The 21,560-nt window shown below is 40.0% G+C and overlaps 1 protein-coding gene across 1 annotated transcript; it reads right to left on the bottom strand.

Annotated features, from left to right (window-relative positions):
* Nucleotides 1–5,647: 5,647 nt before the first annotated feature.
* On the bottom strand, nucleotides 5,648–8,242 carry LOC130911998 (amphoterin-induced protein 3-like). Its single transcript, XM_057829705.1, has 2 exons — nucleotides 7,810–8,242; nucleotides 5,648–7,651 (listed from the first exon to the last, which is right to left on the bottom strand). Exon 2 carries the CDS (start codon nucleotides 7,626–7,628, stop codon nucleotides 6,252–6,254), a length of 1,377 nt encoding a protein of 458 aa, XP_057685688.1. The 5' UTR covers nucleotides 7,629–7,651; nucleotides 7,810–8,242; the 3' UTR covers nucleotides 5,648–6,251.
* Nucleotides 8,243–21,560: the final 13,318 nt, after the last annotated feature.

Raw genomic sequence — 21,560 nt, 5'->3', positions numbered from 1 at the left:
GTAGACCAAATTGATGTAATTTCAATTATAATGTCCTCCAAACCATCAACGTGCCTCCTCGACCCAATCCCAACCAAACTTTTTAACGAGACCCTGCCTCTAACTATTGACACTATCTTAAATATAATAAATACCTCATTAGTTACTGGCTACGTGCCGCAGTCCTTTAAATATGTAGTTATTAAACCGCTCTTGAAAAAACCTACTCTTGATCCTGAAATTTTGGCCAATTATAGACCTATTTCTAACTTACCATTTCTCTCCAAAGTCCTTGAAAGAGTGGTAATTAAACAGCTCTGTCAGCACCTACAGGACAATAGTTTATTTGAACAGTTCCAGTCTGGCTTTCGAGCTCATCATAGCACTGAAACCGCATTAGTTAAAGTAACTAATGACTTGTTACTTGCCGCTGACGTTGGATTAGTCTCGATCCTGGTTCTGTTGGACCTGAGCGCAGCCTTTGACACAATCGACCATAATATCTTATTGCAGAGATTAGAATGTGACATAGGCATTAGAGGAGCAGCCCTCTGCTGGTTTAAATCATATTTATCTAATAGGTACCAGTTTGTCAATGTAAACCAACAATCATCATCGTACTCTAGAGTTAGTTATGGTGTGCCGCAAGGATCTGTCCTCGGGCCCATCTTGTTTACGCTGTATATGCTTCCTCTAGGTAATATCATCAGAAAACATAGCATTAACTTTCATTGTTACGCTGACGACACACAACTGTATTTATCAATTAAACCTGAGCAGGTCAGGCAAGTAGAAAAACTAAGCGCCTGCATCCGAGATATAAATACCTGGATGAGCACTAACTATCTTCTGCTTAACCCTGAAAAGACAGAAGTCCTTATAATAGGCCCGAAAAGTGTTAGAGACTCTTTAGCTGCCCAGATAGTCACTCTGGACAATGTAAGTGTAGCCTCCAGCACCACAGTTAAAAACCTAGGAGTTTTATTTGACCCTGACTTATCGTTTAAAGCACACATTAAACAAACCTGTAGAACGGCTTTCTTTCACCTGCGCAACATCGCCAAAATTAGAAATATTTTATCTAAAAGCGATGCAGAAAAATTAATTCACGCGTTCGTTACATCGAGATTGGATTACTGTAACTCCCTACTTGCAGCTTGTCCTAAAAGCTCTCTAAAAGGTCTTCAGCTAGTCCAAAACGCAGCAGCAAGACTTTTAACAGGAACCAATAGAAGAGAGCACATCACCCCTGTGCTCCAGGCACTTCACTGGCTTCCAGTCGAGTTTAGAATTAATAGAATTAAATTTAAAATACTTCTTCTTACATTTAAGACCATTAATGGGTTGGGGCCACCTTATCTCACCGATTCTCTGGTTCCATACCGCCCCAACAGAACACTCCGATCTCAGAATGCAGGTCTACTGGTAGTTCCCAGGGTTCATAAAAGTACTGTCGGAGCTAGAGCCTTTAGCCACCAAGCCCCTGTTTTATGGAATCAGCTTCCAGCTAGTATTAAAGAAGCCGAGACAGTCTGCACATTTAAGATTAGATTAAAAACGTTCCTATTCGACAAAGCTTATGGTTAGGCTAGTTGAAGTCGGAGTAGACTCACAGTTTAGTCTAAGCTGCACTAGAAGCTATAATGCTGGGGGCAGTACAGCCGCTGAGTTCTATCTCCTTTTCTTACTCTACCTACCACTTGTCTTACTTTATTTCTATTTTCCAATGTTAATATCTAGTTGTCTAGTCTCTTCATCACTAGTCACCCGGTGTCCCCTTTCCCCCCTCCCCTCTGGGGAGGGGCTATTTTTCAGCTGCAGCCTCCTGACTGTCCGGACCCCTGGCTGGATAGATGTCCTCGCTGCTACCCCCGTCTCATCTGACTAGAGGGACTTCTTCTTGCACCTTCACTTCACTGTATTTTTACGGACTATAATTTCGCTTGCTAATTCCCATTAGCCGTTCTGGGGTTCCTGTCTATCCGTCCTGGGAGTGGATCTCTCCTGACTGTGGTACTCCCCAAGGTTTCTCATTTTTCTCCCAATTGACTCTGGAGTTTTTGGAGTTTTTCCTTGCCGGCATGGAGGGTCTTAAGGATAGGGGATACCCAGGACTTGAACTGCATCTATTCATCTTTGTTGCTTCATTTCTAATTGTGTATCATATTGCCTCTGTAAAGCCCTTTGAGACTTCTGTTGTGATTGAGGGCTATACAAATAAAATTGAATTGAATTGAATAGTTATGAGGCAGATATCTGTGACTTTTTTACAGATGCCATTTTTTTCATTGTGACATAATTTGTTTAAAAGTTTATAATACGTGAGTGAATAATTTTTTAAGCCGTTTTTTTTTCTTAAAACGAAATATGAGACATGATTCTGAGCTAAAAAACGACAGACATTTTGAGTAATAAATATAATTAATTACCTTCGTTTTATGGCTGGGTTAAACAAAAGCTCTTGCGCAACGTCTGTAAACGGGGGTTTTCAGGGTAAAACGGACAAATTAGAAATAGTTCGGAGGCTTAATGCGCCATGAATCTGCTATGGCAGCATATAGACATATTGTTCTATCAAACACAACAGTTGTTTTAGCTTAAAATACAGCAGTTTCTTTTAAAGAGGAGTGCAAGAGGAGAAACTGCTTTTTCAGTCTTTTCTGTGTTTTCTGCCATGTATATGTATATATATATTAAGGGTGTCAACAATAATCGATGCGGCGATGCATCCCGTGCGGGGCAGGGACGATTCGATTTGATGCGGGCAACACGCTGAATCGATTCAGCGCATTTTAAAATATATAAGTACGTTCAAAAATCTTCCCTGCGCAATTCCGGTGATGCAATGGATTTGGTTTCCCCATTTGTATTGTTATTCTCATGTTTACCTGTAGAGAGAGCTACTTTACATTCAAAGCAAGCCCGTAGAGGTTAGATCGGGCCTAAAAAATTCCAGCCCAACCCGACACGGCCCGTTGGTATTGAAGCCCGACCGGCCAGATCAATTAACTATAGATTTGCATGCCCGAGCCGAGTGATGCGGAAAAAAAAAACGCAGCAGCAGCAATTTATTTTCATTTCTTCAAGTTTTCTTACTGTTTAAATAGTCTACATATTTTTATAAGAGTTATAAAAGCCTTTACACAACGAAATAACGCTGGGAAAGTTTAATATAAATATAAAAAAAAAAAAACACGGTTTTGAAGACACACAGAGAAGATTCGAAAGGATCACATTTGCCTTTGTGTGCATAAATAAAAGTGTCTTTCCTAACAAATTCTCAGTTGGCAGACAAAAAACGCAAGTTTACTCAATATTTAAATAGTCTACATATTTTTATGAAATTTATAGAAGCATTTACACAACGAAATAACGCTGGGAAAGTTTGATTAAAAAAAAAAAAAAAACGGTTTTACAGACACACAGAGGAGAAGATTCAAAAGGATCACATTTGCCTTTGTGTGCGTAAATAAAAGTGTCTTTCGTAAAGAATTCTCATTTGGCAGGAAAAAAACGCAAGTTTACTCAATATTTAAATAGTCTACATATATTTATGAGAATTATAAAAGCATTCACACAACGAAATAACGGGAGGAGAAGAAGAAAAAGAGGGCTGTGCCACAGCCCTCTGCGCATTTTTTTTTTTTAAAATACTTTATTAGTCCGGCGCGGCGGCCCGACCCGACCCGACCCACCGAAACGTGAATGCTTAACATTTCGGCTCGGGTTCGGGCACAAGATCTAACCTCTATGCAGGGGGGACGAGGAACCCAAATCCGCTTCCTTACCTGAGTAACGTCACAGACAAGCGCAGTTGTAATCGAGAGAGCAGAGAGATAGGACATAACGTAACAATGGCTGAAACGGAGAAAGAGGGAGCGAGAAATATTATAGATATAAGATTGGCTAGGCCTACATTTTACTTTTGTTCTACATTGCAATTTAGTTGATGTTTTGTTTGCAACTGAACTGATCCCTGGATTGATATTGCGATAAAGATGCTGCTGCACTACAATATTTTCTTTGTCGTTTTCTTTAATATTTACTTGAATATTTTTATTGATGGGTCGTTGTGACTAAAATACAGTGACTGTTATTACTGATTTTGCACAGGAGTTCAGATGTTGCACTGTGTGAAAGGCTGCTACTGTGTGTAAAAAAAAAAAAAAAAAAAAAAAAAGAGAAAGCCCTGGTCTCATTATAAGCACTAATTAAATGCTGTGATCTGATTTTTTTTTTTTTTTTTAAAGATATATATGAAAGTATACTATTTTCATTTGACTTCGACCAGGAGTGACACAAGAGCCAATAAAAAGTTGTTTAATGTCTGTCCGCTTGTGTTGGCTCATGATTCACAAAAAATATGCTTTGCTTTAGAATTTTAATGCATCCCAGGCTTTAATGCATCGCAATGCATTGCCGAATCGAACCGAATTGAATCGTGACCCTCTGAATCGAATCGAATCGAATCGTGGCCTTCCGAATCGTAATCGAATCGAATCGTGAGGGCGGTGTCGATGCACACCTCTAATATATATATATATATATATATATATATATATATATATATATATATATATATATATATATATATATATATATATATATATATATATATATATATATTTTAATACTGTTGAGCGCCACTTTTCCCTTTTTTACAAAACACATAAACATTTTTGGTTTTTGAGGGTTTTTTTCCCCCTGAAACAGATTTTGGGAAGCATTTTTATAGGGGAAGGTTGACTTGAGATAGGAGTAACTATTGTTACATGTGTGGTCATTGAACAAAATCAACACATAAGTCAAGGCACCACTGCGTCTACCGAGAGTCCATATTTAATCATTCATTAATGTCAGGGCTCTGATTTTCATTGTTGCATTAGTCCAAAGTTATGATCAAACGTTCACAATTTGCGCACATGCTTGAATGGATGTGCATTGTATTTTAGCAGCTGTAGTTTGTAAATACTGCTACTCGTTGGTGCGTATAAAATACAATTGTGTAGCATACTGACTTTTCTCAGGCTCTCAGGAAAATCATGGACAGATGCAAACAAAAAATTAGTTTTTTTGTTGTTGTTACTACAAGCGTAAACAATGCATCCCGCATAATTATAAATATATTATCTTTTGTTACTTAGATCATTAATAATAATGAATGTTTCCCAAATCAGAAAATGTCTGACAACATAAAATAAAAAAATTATGGCTTATTTCATCACACACACAAAAAAGTTTTATTTACATCTTATTGCTGAGCATACATCGTCTTTGCAGAAAAAAGTAGCGAGTAGAGTTGCGTTGTACAGTGTGTGCTCTTTCATTTAGATTTCATCATCCATTAAACTCAGCACAAGGGGAAAGCTTTGTGCATGGCTGCTTGTTAGAATTTTAAAGCCGCATCTTTTTTTGGTTTGTGAATTTTTATATGGGTTATACAATGATATTACTTTCGTTAGACATGAAAGAAGGTCAGTTCTGGATAAGGGTTTACGGATAATTGCAGGCCCTCTTTCATGAGCTTCGCTACTACAGATGATTTCTGTTTGACAATGCACGAGGGATTATATCTAATCTTATTAAATCTGGATGCAGTGTTTGCTTCAAGATTAAAGTATAGACCCCCCCCCCCCCCCCCAAAAAAAAAAAAAAAAAAAATCTTGGAATTAATGATTTTTGTTCTTTTTTGTCTTCTACTGTTCTGGTCACATTGTGGTTCTAATTTCATAGTGCTCCGAGTGTGTTCATTATAATCAATTCAACACAGTTCAATTGGTGGCCAGATGGGAACACAAATGATTAAATTTGATCAATCATCAATATAAAACATTAAGAACACATTTGTATTTTTAGCATTTGGATAACAGAAATAAACTTTAATTTTTTTTTTTTTTTTACAGCTTGTGTTGGCCTCTACCTTAAAAAAAGAGCAGCTACCTTAATAAAGAGGCAGTTATTAACAGGCTTGTTGGCTTCCTGCAACCTATTACAAGAAAACCAACAAGACTTTTTGCCGTGTAAAAACCTTGCAAGTGGGATTTAGAGCCACCCTTGACCAATTGTACTGCACTAAATAGTTATGAGGTGATTATAGGAGGTGAGGTTAACTCGACTGTGCTCAGTACACTGTTAAACCCACTGCAAATTCGAGCAGCTTGCAAAAAAGGAAGAAGGAGGTACTTTTGTACTTTTAACAGCAGTTAACCTCCCAAAAAACAGATGCTTGACAAGAGGAATCCAAACTTGTGTAAGATAGCCTGTTATTTCCCTCAGATGTCATGTGCCCATTCAGGTCCTTGCTCATTCAACATTGGCTGTAGGAATGCTACATGTTTGTTATAATTGCTCTTTTGCTGATCTTGCGTGGAGGGTGACAAAATTGAGTTCTCTGGTTCATACGTGGCGATAGGGATGACTAGAGGGACGGGCTGTTTACAGCAGCTGCATCTGCATGGGGTGAGGTAAAGGTATATGAGGATGAGGACCATAGTCACAACACAGCCTAGGAGTGTTGTGTAACCCGTATTGAATGACTCTTCTTCAGGCAACAACACAGTCACATTTATTTCTCTAGTTGTATTCAGCGCCTCTTTAATATCTACCGCTGTACACACGTACAGGCCTGAGTCGTTGACCTTGGCTGCTTGGATCTCTAAGGTACCGTTAGCAAACAAGCTCATTAGAGTGTTATCAATGTTGGACTGAGTGATATATCCCTGGCTGGGGGAAAGCCATATAAATGAGAGATTGGTGCTACTCAGGGATGTTTGACAGTCCAAATGCACATTTTGTCCCTCTGAAACCAACACCCTGGAAAGGAGCACGGTCACTGGCAGCGAGACAGCTCTTTCCACGGTGCAATTGTTGAAAAAGCGAGAGTGTCGCAAGAACCGGATGGATGCTCGAGGGTCCCCGTTGATGTTGCAAGTGTGTTCGTCTGTGAAATCCTTCAGCGTGTCATACTCTCTCAGATCCCAATGCCAAAACATGCTGTACATGGAGCAGTCACAAATAAAAGAGTTGTTATGAAGGTAGAGCCCCCGCTGCACCAATCCCGGCAATGCCTTCACATCCTGCCATGGCAGATTGGTTATACGGTTGGATGAAAGATCCAGCATGGTCAGAAAAGGGTGACTGCGATCTTGGATGGAGAAGAATGGGAACTGTGTGATCAGATTGAGGCTGAAATAAGCCTTTTTCAAACTGCTCAGACCTATCAGTGCGCTGGCTTCTACCTGTGCGATTTTATTGTTAAAGAGAATGAGTTCCTCCAGCCTCCACAGTCCCTGGAAATAGTGCTGCTCCACCCTTTGCAGTTTGTTGGAAGACAGGTCGAGATATCTTAGGCCTGAGGCATTCTGAAACGCCCCGTAAGCCAAGTCGCTTATCTGGTTGTGGGCCATCCAGAGGTTTTCCAGTCTAGACAGCTTACTGAAGCTACCTGGACCCAGCCAGGACATTTGGTTGTGACTTACATCAAGGGTGATGGGAAAAGAGGGCAGTGACTTGGGTATCTTGGTGAGACCACTAGAGCTGCAGCTTACTGTGTCGGATGTGCAGAAACATATGGATGGGCAGGTCTCCTCACTGTGGCGAAGGAGACAGAGGAGCACTGGGACAGCAATGAGATTGAGACTGGAGATCATTTTTCTAATTCTTCCAGCTTTCCCTGGATGGATAAGAATTACATTATAATTTTTGGTCTTTTTCGTGCAAACCAAAATGCAAGTTTAGAGAGTTCAGTAATTAGTCATAGTTGTTATTCCAGAATGCATTTAGCTCATATATGGTAATGAAAGTATTGCAGTCTACAAAGAAATAGTTTACCTTCAAGGAGATCTTCTTATCAGTTGGTGTCAGATGACTCCCCACAAGTATTTGAAATGAGGAAACTTAGTGAAAGGTGGAAAAGTTCATGCTTCTTTAAAAGTGAGCAATTTGTGCTCACTTAATCCTTCATAAAAGAGGAGCAAAGATCCCCTGAAACATGAATCCACAATAAACTGCCAATGGACATGAAAGTCTAACTCAGTCCAGCTTTTTTTCTTTGATGAATTAGCATCCCTTCTATGAAAGCCAACAAATGTTGGTGTCTAATTTTTATCTGCTTCTTAGAGCCTCAATCCCGAGGCGGTCGGGGAACAATTTCATTGCTCCCGCTTGTGTCCTCAGCTTTTAGTTAAAGGTCCTCCTACTGGTTCTCTCAGGGTCCCAAACGAGACTGCTGCTTACCAAACATTCTGCACTGCTTTGTGGTGTATAATAAACACGACAGTGCTCGCTTAATCTCCCACAATCCCCTCCTCTTCCCCCTCCTTTTCCACCACCATGTCTCATTTAGAAACCAGCCTTGTGTCTCCTTCTCTCGTCATTGAGTAATGATTCCACTGTGGCCCGTTCTCTGTGGCTCACAAATATCAGCTTTCTCACCATGTTCTATTAATATTCAGCTTCATTAAACTTTTAGTATTTTGCTTACTAAGAGACTTTGTTGAATCGTAAAAAAAAAAAAAACTTTTTGGATGGGGTGTTGGTGATAGAAGTATAGATTTTGCAACGCAATACCACATTTCCCATCTGAAGTTTTCTGTATAGAAAACTTCAATCTAATCGAAGTGTTCTTACCTTACTGTCTTTTCTATTTTTGGTGTGTAGAGTCGATAGCGGTTGCTTGCCGCAGACACAAACACACACACAAGCCCCTGCACGTACGCAGAAACACACACACTTATCTGTAAATGTCTCGTAGAGTGCATCTTTTTCTTTCCCCTCAGCGCCAATCATCCCCTACCGCCCTCCCAGACCTGCGGGTTTGACTCGATATGCTGCCCGTGCTGCTTGGTCACGGTAGTCCTGATAGCTCTGATTCCTGTCACAGTAAATTAGCTTTGCCTTCTAGCAGCCACCTCCTCATTGGTGTATACCCTCCGCCGCTCTCGCTGCACCATCACCCTCCACTCGCATTGGTGTGAATGCTGCAAGCATTGACTGACTCCCACTCACAAACCTAACCTGATCACCGTGGATTCAGGATTGTTAAACAGGGCTCAGCAGAAGTGGACCTTGTGGGAGGGGTAATGTTATATGATGCTCTCACATACTCTATCAGTGTTGCCCATTGTTTTTATTTATGGGAATGGGATTAAAGCAAAGCAAGCACATTTGGACGTATTTGTGTTCAAAGGAAAACACGATCATGTTTGCACAGTGGCATTTCCCACAATCTTGTCCCAAGGCAAGTCAACAGCTTGGCTGGAACATGCAAGGAATGTGTACGCCCACATGTACATTGGAAATATGTCTTAAAATGATTCCCAACACACTATCCCTTGTAGGTGTAATGTTTATTTCATGACTAAAATGGCATATTAAGTATGATTTCAGTTTGCCTACAAATTAATCTATATCCCACTGTACGGAAGACGTAAGAGCTTTTTAAAAATTGATGCTTCATTGATTGCTTCTCAAGGTATTATATAACAGCCCTATTTGTTAAACAGGTTTCACAAATTCACATCCAGAAATATAATCACATCAGATGGAAGTGTTCATTTGCATAAGCTGTACATTTTTAGTGTTTGTTCCCTACAGTGTGACCAATGAAGCTTTTGTTATATTTTTTTGGCTTGCTTTTCAGGGAAATGTCCATCAGTATTTCCTGTATTGAATTGCACACTGTAAGTCACGATAGTCAGTCCATTTCAAATGTAATAATTTGTCATTTTATTTAAATCATGTCATTCGAAGCATAAACGGAACAGCAATACTGACAGAGCAATTGCAAGACGACCAAATCTGAAGTGTACACTGCCCCTTGGTTGAATTTTTTGGCAGTAATAAATATTAACCGGTTTAACTCAGTCATTCTTTACCTGAATGTAAGTATGTATTTTTACAGCATTGAAGAATATTGCACCCATGCTGCTCTTCTTTCTTTTGATTTTATTTGATTAGGATGACCGACTGACCTTGTGTGTATAGACCCGTCAAATCAGCCAGGATCTGAGTGGACCTCAAAGCTTAAACTCTGACCCTGACGTCTTCAGCCCCCCAGCAGAAAGTGATTTTCTCTTCACCATCTGCTGCAGTTGAGAGACAGAGAGCGAGAGAAAGAGCAGGAGAGAGACAAGAAAGAAAGGAAGGAAGAAAAAGGAACACAGAGAGGCTGAGGGAAATGCATGCTCTTATCTTGCCCTTGAGAAGCAGTGAAGCTCACAGTCAATAATATAAAGCTTCATAGTCTCAGATGCGACGATATTTCCTTTTCCATCTGTTCTCAATGAGTATCATTATTTATTCTGAACTCATTCTGAAAAATAACAAAAAAACCATCTTGACGGAATCCATCATTTTTGTGATTCGAATTGAAACTCAGAACAGAAATATGAGACGTCAAGTTGTAATTTGAATATTGAATGTTTTATTGTCATGTCAGGATATTTATGTTCTGTAATTCCTGCCTGCAAATGCTCTGACTGAAGACATTTTCTGTTGTCTTTTTATTCACCACTTGTGAACCTTTCAACCTGAACACGCGCACCCTCTTCACAATTTATTATGCGTTTCAATAGCAGGGATGACGGCCAGGCTCTCAAATATGAATGAGTCAGTGTCTCAATAAAGATTCGGAAGATTGAGTTTTATTTCTGCTTTTCTCTACCTGGATAAATTTGCTGTTTTGATTACCTAACTGTTGAGACGGGGTTTTCAGGTAAAAATAAATAAATAAATGAATGAATATATCACGTCTTTTGTGTGGTAGGTGGCGCCATACAGAAACATTAAAAAAAAAAAAAAAAAATCTGAGAGGTTTGTCTGTTGCATAATATAGAGCAAAACGTCTTTTCCTCTCATTACATCTGATGGCTGTGTGAAGAGTCATGCATGCCATCTAGTGGTCCAAGAATCAATTCTACTTACATTTCTCATAAGATTTGGTAAATATGAATAAAATACATCCACCTGGTGTTTTATACCATAGTATTTGGTTAGATAGTTACATAACAATATGTGTATTAAGTCAGAATTTAGATTTGATATTTTACTGTCAAAATTTTATTTACTCTGTTGACGCATGATTTAGTTAATGGTTCTGAAGGTAGTGCTTGCGAGAGAGCTGAACTATCCACTTGGATATGAATAAAATAAATCAACACCCCTTTCAAATAAAAGTGAACATTAAAATCCTCATGAAGGTGGCTTTATTGGAAGGCTGTTATATTACAGTGCATTAATTTTATCTTGGTGTCCTCATCAAATTTTATGTTTACAAGATGCATTGGTGAATGTGTTGTCTCAGTACATTTTCCTTGTCTTTTTTGTTAAGGCGTGTTAGGTAATTTGTACATATTTCATTGTGATGATATCACTGATTGTATTTATTAAAAGCTGGCAACAGGGTGTCATTTTTAAATTTGAAATACATGACATACTCACTTCTGAAGATGGGCAAGAAAAAATGTTGACATTAAAAGGTAGATGAGATGAGGTAAAATGCCAGAAAACAGCAGTGGCTTGATTATGATTCAAACCCATGTCTTCACGATGAGGCCCTATATCTCCTTGGCCTTTATCATCTGCTCTGATTGTTAACCTATTTCAATTACGACTTTGTCGAGTTAATATGATCGCTTGCTGTTTACCCTTTTTTGCCTCCTTCCGTGGAAGCCAATTATGCATGAGTAGCGGCAGATGAGCACTGGACGCTGCTAATGGTTCTGCCTCTCCCTTTGTGTTCACATTACTGAAGGATATGAGTTGTGAAATTAGATCACTACTGACTACTGTGCTATCAGTGATTGTACTATAAAACATTATGAGCCAGAACATAGTAAATTGTGGGATGTGACTGTGGGGTGGCGGACTGTCTGATGCTCCTTTGTCTGCCATCCTTTCATGTCCTTTCCATTCCCTTTTTCCCCACTTTGCCCCCCCCCCCCCCCCACACACACACACTCATATCTTCACTTTGCTCCTGCCTCTATGCACTTCAACCAAACCTACCTCCTGCTCTTTTCCCCTGCCGTCCTCTAATCACCTCATTCCATTTATTCTCTGAACTCCAATCTCCCCATATCATTTCTTTACAGCACCACTTGATTCGGCCTAGTCTTCCGCAGTGCAGTTCCCCCAATATCACTTAAAGTAAATGGACATGTCTTAAAATCCATTATGTCAAAATCAGTAAGGATTAATGTACATATTATAGAGATATTTAGATAAATCACAGCCATTATAATATTCATTATCTCATTATTGGAAAATCGTATGTCTGTATATCATCTTAAATGGTTGATTATGTGAACTCGTGTCCTTGGGTTTTTATATTGGTGACTGTTGAGCTTAGCGCTGTTATTCTTTCTCAAAGAGTTGGTGTGGGAAAAAAAGCGCAAGGTCTGGCAGTTCATCATTTGCGTTTGATTGATGTTTTGAATCATGGCGTGATCTAAAATTAGTTGAGCAAAGAAGGCATGATTTTTTTTTGTCCGTCAAACAGATTAAATGAAACGCAATACAATAGTATATTACAGTACATAGTACATTAGAGCAAATCACCTCACATAAATGCAGTGGAAGTGACCTAGACTGGAATATCAGGTGGTGAGATGTCAAATGCATATGGTGCCATGCTCAATCTGCAGTGTACATTCATTCATTCATACATATTGTATTGAGCTACTAGGATGGGAATGTTAGTAGCACATGTTGAACATTCATCATTTCCAGCTCTTTGGTCTGCATCACATTCCTTTGCCATCAGGTGTGTCCTTCTGTGGTGACATCACAAAAACAGCCAAAGATGCCAAAGCACCTTCCCTCCTCATTCTGCTCGGTTTGCAGTACTGGTGCATGATAATTATTGGTCCGGTAATTATCGGTCCGATAATATGAATTATGATGTCATTCCGATAAATCCAATAACAATATTAATAGGACCGATAATAGGACCTTCTGTGGTGGCATCACAAAAACAGCCAAAGATGCCAAAGCACCTTCCCTCCTCATTCTGCTCGGTTTGCAGTACTGGTGCATGATAATTATTGGTCCGATAATTATCGGTCCGATAATATGAACTATGATGTCATCCCGATAAATCCAATAACAATATTAATAGGACCGATAATATGTACTGGGCTTTACTGTTTACACACTAGTATGGGAAATCAGTTGACCATTTGCGGGGCATTGCTGCCACCTGCTGGTCAGAATAATTTGCTGCATCTATTTTTTGTTACAGTAGTTTGGCTCATTCATTTACACATTGCGGTGTCTAGCGGAAGCATTGACAATCATGAATGCTTTCTGTTACGTTTCCGCCTCGGAAATATATGTAAGTATTTTATGTTTAGTATAACATATGGATTTGCAATATATGTTTACTTCTGTGGTGAAGGGTCATATGTACAGAACTTCATAAGTTGTTGTGTTATAGAAGCCAGCCAATGCTTTAGTAGCTCAAGCCAGTGTGCTATGCTATACATATAATAGTTGTGTACATAAGTGTATTGTGCAGTTTGTTGTATATTAAGTATTGAATATGTGTATTTTTCTGTTGTACATTCACAATATTGAGACGAGTGTCTTCCCATAAAAGCAAGAAAAGACCAAGCCTTGTGGTTTATGGAAGTTCATTCATTCTTAGCTGGCTGTCGGGCAGTGCAGAAGTGAAACACAGTTTTGTCCATTTCATTATGAAAAATCTGGTGAGATCAAAGGCAAATCTATGTTGAATACACCACTAGTTTTTTTAACCTCCAGGTGTTCAAAAACTCAGGTCATACATTTTTAAAATTATATATTTATTATCCGTTATCGATATCGGTATCGGCGTTGAGGAGCAGGAAGTTATCGATATCGGTTTCAAAAAATGAATATCGTGCACCCCTAGTTTTCAGGCCTCCCACAAGTTGTCCATGGGTAAATATAATTTGCTAACGGTAGCACCACTATGTTCATAGGCATGTGATAATGTATTTCTTGTTATTATTTGTGCTTCTCCTATTCTGTCTGCTTCCTTCTTTTTTGTCCCCCCATTACCACTTCCTGTTCGCTGCTTTCTCCTAATAGATAAAACTTAATGAACAACCACAATGGGAGTATATCAAACTCTCATGTGATACATTAAAACTGTTCAGACCAGAAGGAAAATCACATTCATGTTCTCTGTGTCTAAGCAGTTGAACAGTGGCCTATACTACGAAGCCGGTTTTCTGGCTTAGCAGGGTAACTTCGAGAGTAACTTTATCACGTGCGACATAAGTTCGCGGCTATGCGAGACTACGAAAGGCGGATATGTTGGAACCGAGAAGTGTTGCCATGGCAACACACGCCACACGCCAAACCTGGTCGTGTCAGAGTTAGATCTTGCTTAACATCAGGATTCCAATTAACCACGCTCTATTTAAACAGCACTCCTCCGCGGACGTGTCCTCCTGACAATGACAGCGTACTTGGACGACCCATACGACATTGGGGCGCGGATTGTGAGGGGCTCTCTCCGGAGGGCACGGGTATTTCGGGACCGCCAGAATCCGCTGGCGTACCCGGAAGATGTTCTCCATGAAAAATATAGATTTTCAGCTGAGGGAATTCTTTACCTGTGCCAACTGATCTAGGCAGACGTCACTAATGTAACCCGCCGAGTCAGGCCCTCACAACCGCGCAGCTTGTGTGTGCCTGTCCGTGCGCTCTTTCGCCAGGGACAATATATGTATTCCATCGGTGATGCTGAATATCTGCGTAAGAACACAGCCGTGCGATTCGGAGTGGGGTATGGAAACGCTTCAAATTGATGCATTTATAATAATCATAGAAATATGTAGACTATTTAAACATTGAGAAAACTTGCGTTTTTTTCTGCCAACTGGAGGAGATTAAATTAAATGTCAAGTCCACTGATAGGACAGACGCACAAATATAAAAGATATAAATGTTTATTGAATATGCATCTTACAGTCTTGTTTAACTGTGAAAATCGCTACAAAAGACGGGCTTTTATTTACGCAACAACGCATGGCATCCCCGCATTTCCTTCTTCTCCTGAGTCCTCACAAATATAACATAATTTTTTTTTTTGGGGGGGGGGGGGGGGGGGGGGGTCGGGCTCGGGCCTGCAAATCAAGTTTATTGATCGGACTCGGATTTTTTAGGCCCAAACTAAAAAAAGAACATACGTATTCGTACAGTCAAGGGGGACTAAACATACAATCATCCTGTTTCGTGTGGTGATGCGTGACAATTATTTCTTACTGTTAATGTACCAAATTTTATTTTATTGTCCTGACAGCAGGCTTCATTTCTTTTCATGGACATAAGTAAACTGGCATATTGACGCATTCACAAATCACACGATCTGTAAATTCGCTGTCAACAGACCCGTTGCGCTCTATTCGCCGAAGCGGTGTTGGATTTCGCGGTGAGGGTGGATTTTAATTCCTCATAATTCCGCATGATCATCGCGCATTCCTCCTCCGTGAAGTAAGGTGCCCGTGCCATCGTCACAAGTAGTGTTTGACTCTGGTCACCGCCCCCTTTTATGTGAACGCGCAGTAACTCTGACTGGGTTGACACAGGTTCGACTAATCAACCTCATAATCAGCGTCGTAGTACCGATTGACCACAAACTAGACAACCAGGTTTTGTCAACTCCGGTTACCCGATGGTAAACTGGATTACTTCTGGGGAGGTTGAACTCGGTTCGTAGTATAGGCCACAGGACAGGTAAAAAATAAATAATAAAAAACAGCAGTGGTTCATCCTTCTCTCTCTCTCTCTCTCTCTCTCTCTCTCTCTCTCTCTCTCTCTTCTCTCTTCTCTCTCTCTCTCTCTCTCTCCTCTCTCTCTCTCTCTTCTCTCTCTCTCTCTCTCTCTCTGTCTATCTTTACCTGTCTTTTTATAGCTATGTACACTTTGTAAACAATATTGAGTTTTAGTTAAGCCTTCCAGTGCTTTTAATGAACTACTAGCATAAAAATTAGGACAGTTTAAAGTTAGCATACTCTGTAGCGGTATACAACTGTTAATCAACCTAATTGTAAGTTGTCTTTGTAGGAATATTAATGATGTCAATGCTTTTGGCATTGGTGTGACACAGTAAAAAAAGAGTAACAAAAAATTAACAGTATACAGTATATTTATGTATATATCAGTGGCAGATGCTGGTCTTTCAAATAGGGAAAGCGCTGAGTGTGTCCACCTATGAGTGCTTTGTGATGGGGCTCAGCGGCACCCGTTGCTCGGTAGGGAAAGAAACTAGAGTGACAGAGGTCAGTTTCCAAACACAAGCAGCTACAAAAGAACAAAATGGCAGAAATAGAAGCCCAATTTTTCCCTAGTCATTTATAATAAAGAAAGTGTTGCTAGGGTAATTAAGAAAGTTTATGGTTCAACTCAGAATAACGGAATAAACATTTTAAAATGGCTCTCAAAGATGTCTACACTACAAGATCGCTCATTTCGGTGTCAATCAAAAAGGGATTCAGCCTCAGACAGATCATCCAATCGTCATGCAGAGAACTGAGCATCTTAAGGTGTCTATGGAGCCCAGCCCACCATAGACTTCCAGAGACAAGTCCAGCATTAATCCAATAATCCATTCACTGCAGTGGGACAATGCACTCTCAACACTATAGACGCTCACCGTCCACACTGTTCAAAGCACTGTGAAGCTGCACAAATGAATGAAAAGCAAGCCGCATCGCATCCAGTGAAGCTTATTCTGAACAAAAGTTGAGCAAGTTGTAGCGCATATTTCGTCAATGACATGTACTGCACATATAGTGGGGCAAATAAGTATTTAGTCAACCACTAATTGTGCAAGTTCTCCCACTTGAAAATATTAGAGAGGCCTGTAATTGTCAACATGGGTAAACCTCAACCATGAGAGACTGAATGTGGAAAACCCCCCAGAAAATCACATTGTTTGATTTTTAAAGAATTTATTTGCAAATAATGGTGGAAAATAAGTATTTGGTCAATACCAAAAGTTCATCTCAATACTTTGGTGTGTACCCTTTGTTGCCAATAACGGAGGCCAAACGTTTTCTGTAACTCTTCACAAGCTTTTCACACACTGTTGCTGGTATTTTGGCCCATTCCTCCATGCAGATCTCCTCAAGAGCAGTGATGTTTTGGGGCTGACGTTCGGCAACACGGACTTTCAACTCCCTCCTCATCCCTAAGGCGTCAAAATGATAACACGAACGGTGAGCCAAAATCACAGAACCACACGGGGGGACCTAGTGAATGACCTACAGAGAGCTTGGACCACAGTAACAACGGCTACTTTCAGTAACACAATGCGCCGCCAGGGACTCAAATCCTGCACTGCCAGACGTGTCCCCCTGCTGAAGAAAGTACACGTCCAGGCCCATCTGCGCTACACTAGAGAGCATTTGGATGATCCAGAAGAGGACTGGGAGAATGTGTTATGGTCAGATGAAACCAAAATAGAACTTTTTGGCAGAAACACAGGTTCTCGTGTTTGGAGGAGAAAGAATACTAAATTGCATCCAAAAAACACCATACCAACTGTGAAGCACGGGGGTGGAAACGTCATGCTTTGGGGCTGTTTTTCTGCAAAGGGACCAGGACCAGACACGGTGCTCCGCATACGCATAACACACACTGCACGTAGGGCACCAACTCTGCCTGAAGGGGCACAAAAAAAAAAACAATTTTGTAAAAAAAATCCTAAAAAATAGTAATTGTAATAATAACAACAACAATATACAGTATTTAAAATAAAATTTGTAAAGCCTGATAAATGCAAGTAATACAAATATAAGTAACATAGGTTCATTATTTACACAAAAAAAGAATCTCCTGTGCGGCCCTCTCGTCAGTCTACCTTTGGTGCCTCCCCCCCACCCCCCCCAATTCCCTGGTGGTTTGCTCCATTATGCTTCAGTCGCAAATTAGGCAGAAGTTTATTCTTGAAAGGAAATGTCATCGAAAAGACAACAAGAGTCGAGGGCAGAAAAAAAGGAAGAGGAGAAAGCAGCAAGATGATGCCCGCGCATCACTTGCAGGTAAGAATGTTTTTTTTTTTTTTTTTTTTTAAACAATTGTTTATTTATTATCAGCTACGTTTACATGACTACAATAATCTGATAACTGGGAATAACCAGGTAATGACAATAATGAGATTTGACGCATTTACGTGCACTTCAGTGATGTGATAATCAGGAAAAACCTGGTTTAGATGTTAAGTCAATAGTTCGATTTCTTTCCAAGTACATGATGTAAAACTCTTGGTCTCAGCATGGGCCTTCCTCCATGTCTACCAAAAACCCATGCTTGCTTGAAGTTGTCCCACTGAACCTCTTCAAATGCGAGTGTGGCGATTGCGTTACACAAGCTCGCTAACTGCAGAGTAGGCCCATAGGCTGAAAGCGAATCAGTTTGGCGTCCCTAAGGCTTCTCTAGCGACATCTGTTTTTCCATTTGTACACATGCTCAGAGATGTAAAATTGCGGTGTTTATCAGATAAAGGATAGCGGATCATGCTCTTTTGCGTAACTCCAGAAATCGGGTTATGATCGGTTTATTAGTGTGCACAACCAAAAAAAAAAAAAAAATCACTCCGAGACGCTGTGGTGGAAATGATGTGACTTGCAAATTCATTGCACAATGAAAATTAAATGGAATGTTACGAGACATACCGGTAGTGGTTTTATGCAACGACTATGATGATACCGCAAATTTTCCATTAGTAAGAAGCCGTATTCATTTTCGAGAGGTTCAGAGGCCAAGAGCGACATCTACTGGTGAAACTAATTAGAAAAAACAATCTTAAAGCTATGTAGATTTCCCCTTTCATATTCATTGTTTCCACATTATGTCAGATATTGTTCATTTCTATCGTTGAGGGGGTGGATGGGGGGGCTGGGGGGGCACAAAGCATTTATGCCTAGGGCACCAAAATAGCTAGCGCCGGCCCTGACCAGGACGACTGATCTGTGTAAAGGAAAGAATGAATGGGGCCATGTTCGAGAGATTTTGAGTGAAAATCTCCTTTCATCAGCAAGGGCATTGAAGATAAGACGTGGCTGGGTCTTTCAGCATGACAATGATCCTAAACACACAGCCAGGGCAACAAAGGAGTGGCTTCGTAAGAAGCATTTCAAGGTCCTGGAGTGGCCTAGCCAGTCTCCAGATCTCAACCCCATAGACGATCTGTGGAGGAAGTTGAAAGTCTGTGTTGCCCAACGACAGCCCCAAAACATCACTGCTCTAGAGGAGATTTGCATGGAGGAATGGGCCAGCATACCAGCAAAATACCAGCAACAATGTGTGAAAAGCTTGTGAAGAGTTACAGAAAACGTTTGGCCTTTGTTATTGCCAAAACGGGTACATAACAAAGAATTGAGATGAACTTTTGGTATTGACCAAATACTTATTTTCCACCATGATTTGCAAATAAATTCTTTAAAAATCAAACAATGTGATTTTCAGGTTTTTTTCCACATTCTGTCTCTTGTGGTTGAGGTCTACCCATGTTGACAATTACAGGCCTCTCTAATCTTCTCAAGTAGGAGAATTTGCACAATTGGTGTTTGACTAAATACTTATTTGCCCCACTGTACAACAGTAGCTATACAGTATAATCACTTATTCTTTGACATTTTAGGGCAGGGTTCCAGATTAACATTTTTTACCAAGAGCACAATTTTAGGGGAGCAAGCAGAAGATTCGGGGCTGCACACTGTAAATCAACATGCAAAGTTTTCCTCTACTTTTCACTGTTTCACCGATATTTTCATAACAAATGCATAAAACTACAAACTTATCGATCTATATCTTATTCTCTATCAGTTTTGACAGCAACCAGTATACTGCTTAGAAATTAGTTTAACATTGGAATTTTGTTCTATTTCTGTCGCTGTCATCTGACACTACAAACAATAGGCAACGGATTGAACGGATTTATTGATCGACAAATCACATGCAAGGACACTGGTCATCCCAGAAGATGACATCCACATGCCACACTTTGTCAAATTAGAGGAGTGTATCATTTTAGCAGTGTGCGAACCAGCACATACTTCATGATACCTCTCTGCATGATTTCCAGGACATAAATAAAAAAGCAGCTGTATGGGAAATTGTTGGCCCTCAGAAAAGGCCAGAAATTTTCAAATGCCCTCCAAATTCATAGATAATCAGTGTCGAACAATAACGCACAAGCAGAGGGCAGGTCGTGTCGCTTGCAGCATGCTGCTGCTGTCGCATCCAACCCCGTGTGTTGGCTTTCAGTGATGACTTTCGCATTTTGGCATTGCTTAACCCTTCCCGTCTGTCGAGCTGCTGAGTTGGACTTATTCCCCCCGTCGGCCTCCTTAAAACAATGACCGCGGGTTTGTTGGAAAGAAAGTAGTCACTTCTTGTCCTTTTTCCCACTACCCCAATTATAACCATTCCTCACATCGCCCACCTCCACCTTCTTTTTCTTCTGTTCTATTTTCCTATTGCCAACCAGCTTGTTACATTACCGCCCACAAGTGGATTTAACCATGGAGGAGTTTGTTGGCAAAAAACAAAACAAAACGCAATGTTATTGGTTACGCATATGCTAGTAGATAAAAAATAAATTCTCATACTGGCTCTGATTGTAGTCGCGAAATGCGATCTGGAGTCCTGTTTTAGGGGAAGCTGAGCTTCCCTTGCAGTCTTAGAGCACTCGCCTCTCTCACGCTCTCCCTCTAAAAACAATCCAATAAAACCAAGAGTGACGGAAGAAAAATATTTTATTCATAGTACTAAAAAACCTTAAAACGTGCAATTAAAGGAAAAATTCTGGATTTATTTATTTATTTACTATTTTTTTTTTATAATTACAAACTTTAAATGCCAGCCTCCTGTATGAATTAATTCTTGAAATCTACTGGTAAGATTCCTCACTTGACTGCTGAAATTTCTCTGCTGGGATACTTTGAATTTCATTCTGAATTCACTATGGTTACTAAATTTGCTTGCTCAAGGCCACTGTCTCGCAGTAATGCCACTTGCTCATACCGCCTTAAAAAAAAAAATCCAGTTTTTTGAACAGTGGTGCACAGCAAATTTCAAGAATAAATTCCTACAGAAGGACACAATTTAAAGTGCCTATGACAGGATACAAAAAGTCTTAAATAGCATTTTTATGTGAATTAGATTCGACTATATACAACAATTTGGATAGCGCAGATGACGAGAAATATGTCTTTTAATCTGCCGTTTAGCCCCTGCCTGTCATCATAGCGCTCTTGCGTCCTCAACAGGAGGATGACGTCGGCAGGGTCATGGTTTCATCTGATTTAAAATTCAGCCCATTTAGGGGGAATTATTCAGAACGAGAAAAATGCGACGAAGAGAGACACAAAATGTCGTTGTTTCAATCTCTCAACTCCAATATTTTTACAGGAAATTCTTTTTATCTAAGTATTTTTCCTATATTGCTAAATAAATGGTATGGTAATGACAAATAAAAGTCTTGTGCTAAATGGAATATGAAATATTATAAATGCATTTATTCCGTACAACATGGCAAAATTACTTCATTATGGTCAAAACTGTCGGCCCCTTGAACCTCCTGAACG

Source organism: Corythoichthys intestinalis, chromosome 2, assembly GCF_030265065.1.
Source record: "Corythoichthys intestinalis isolate RoL2023-P3 chromosome 2, ASM3026506v1, whole genome shotgun sequence".
Lineage (NCBI taxonomy): Eukaryota > Metazoa > Chordata > Actinopteri > Syngnathiformes > Syngnathidae > Corythoichthys > Corythoichthys intestinalis.
This window is presented reverse-complemented; position numbering and strand designations above follow the sequence as displayed.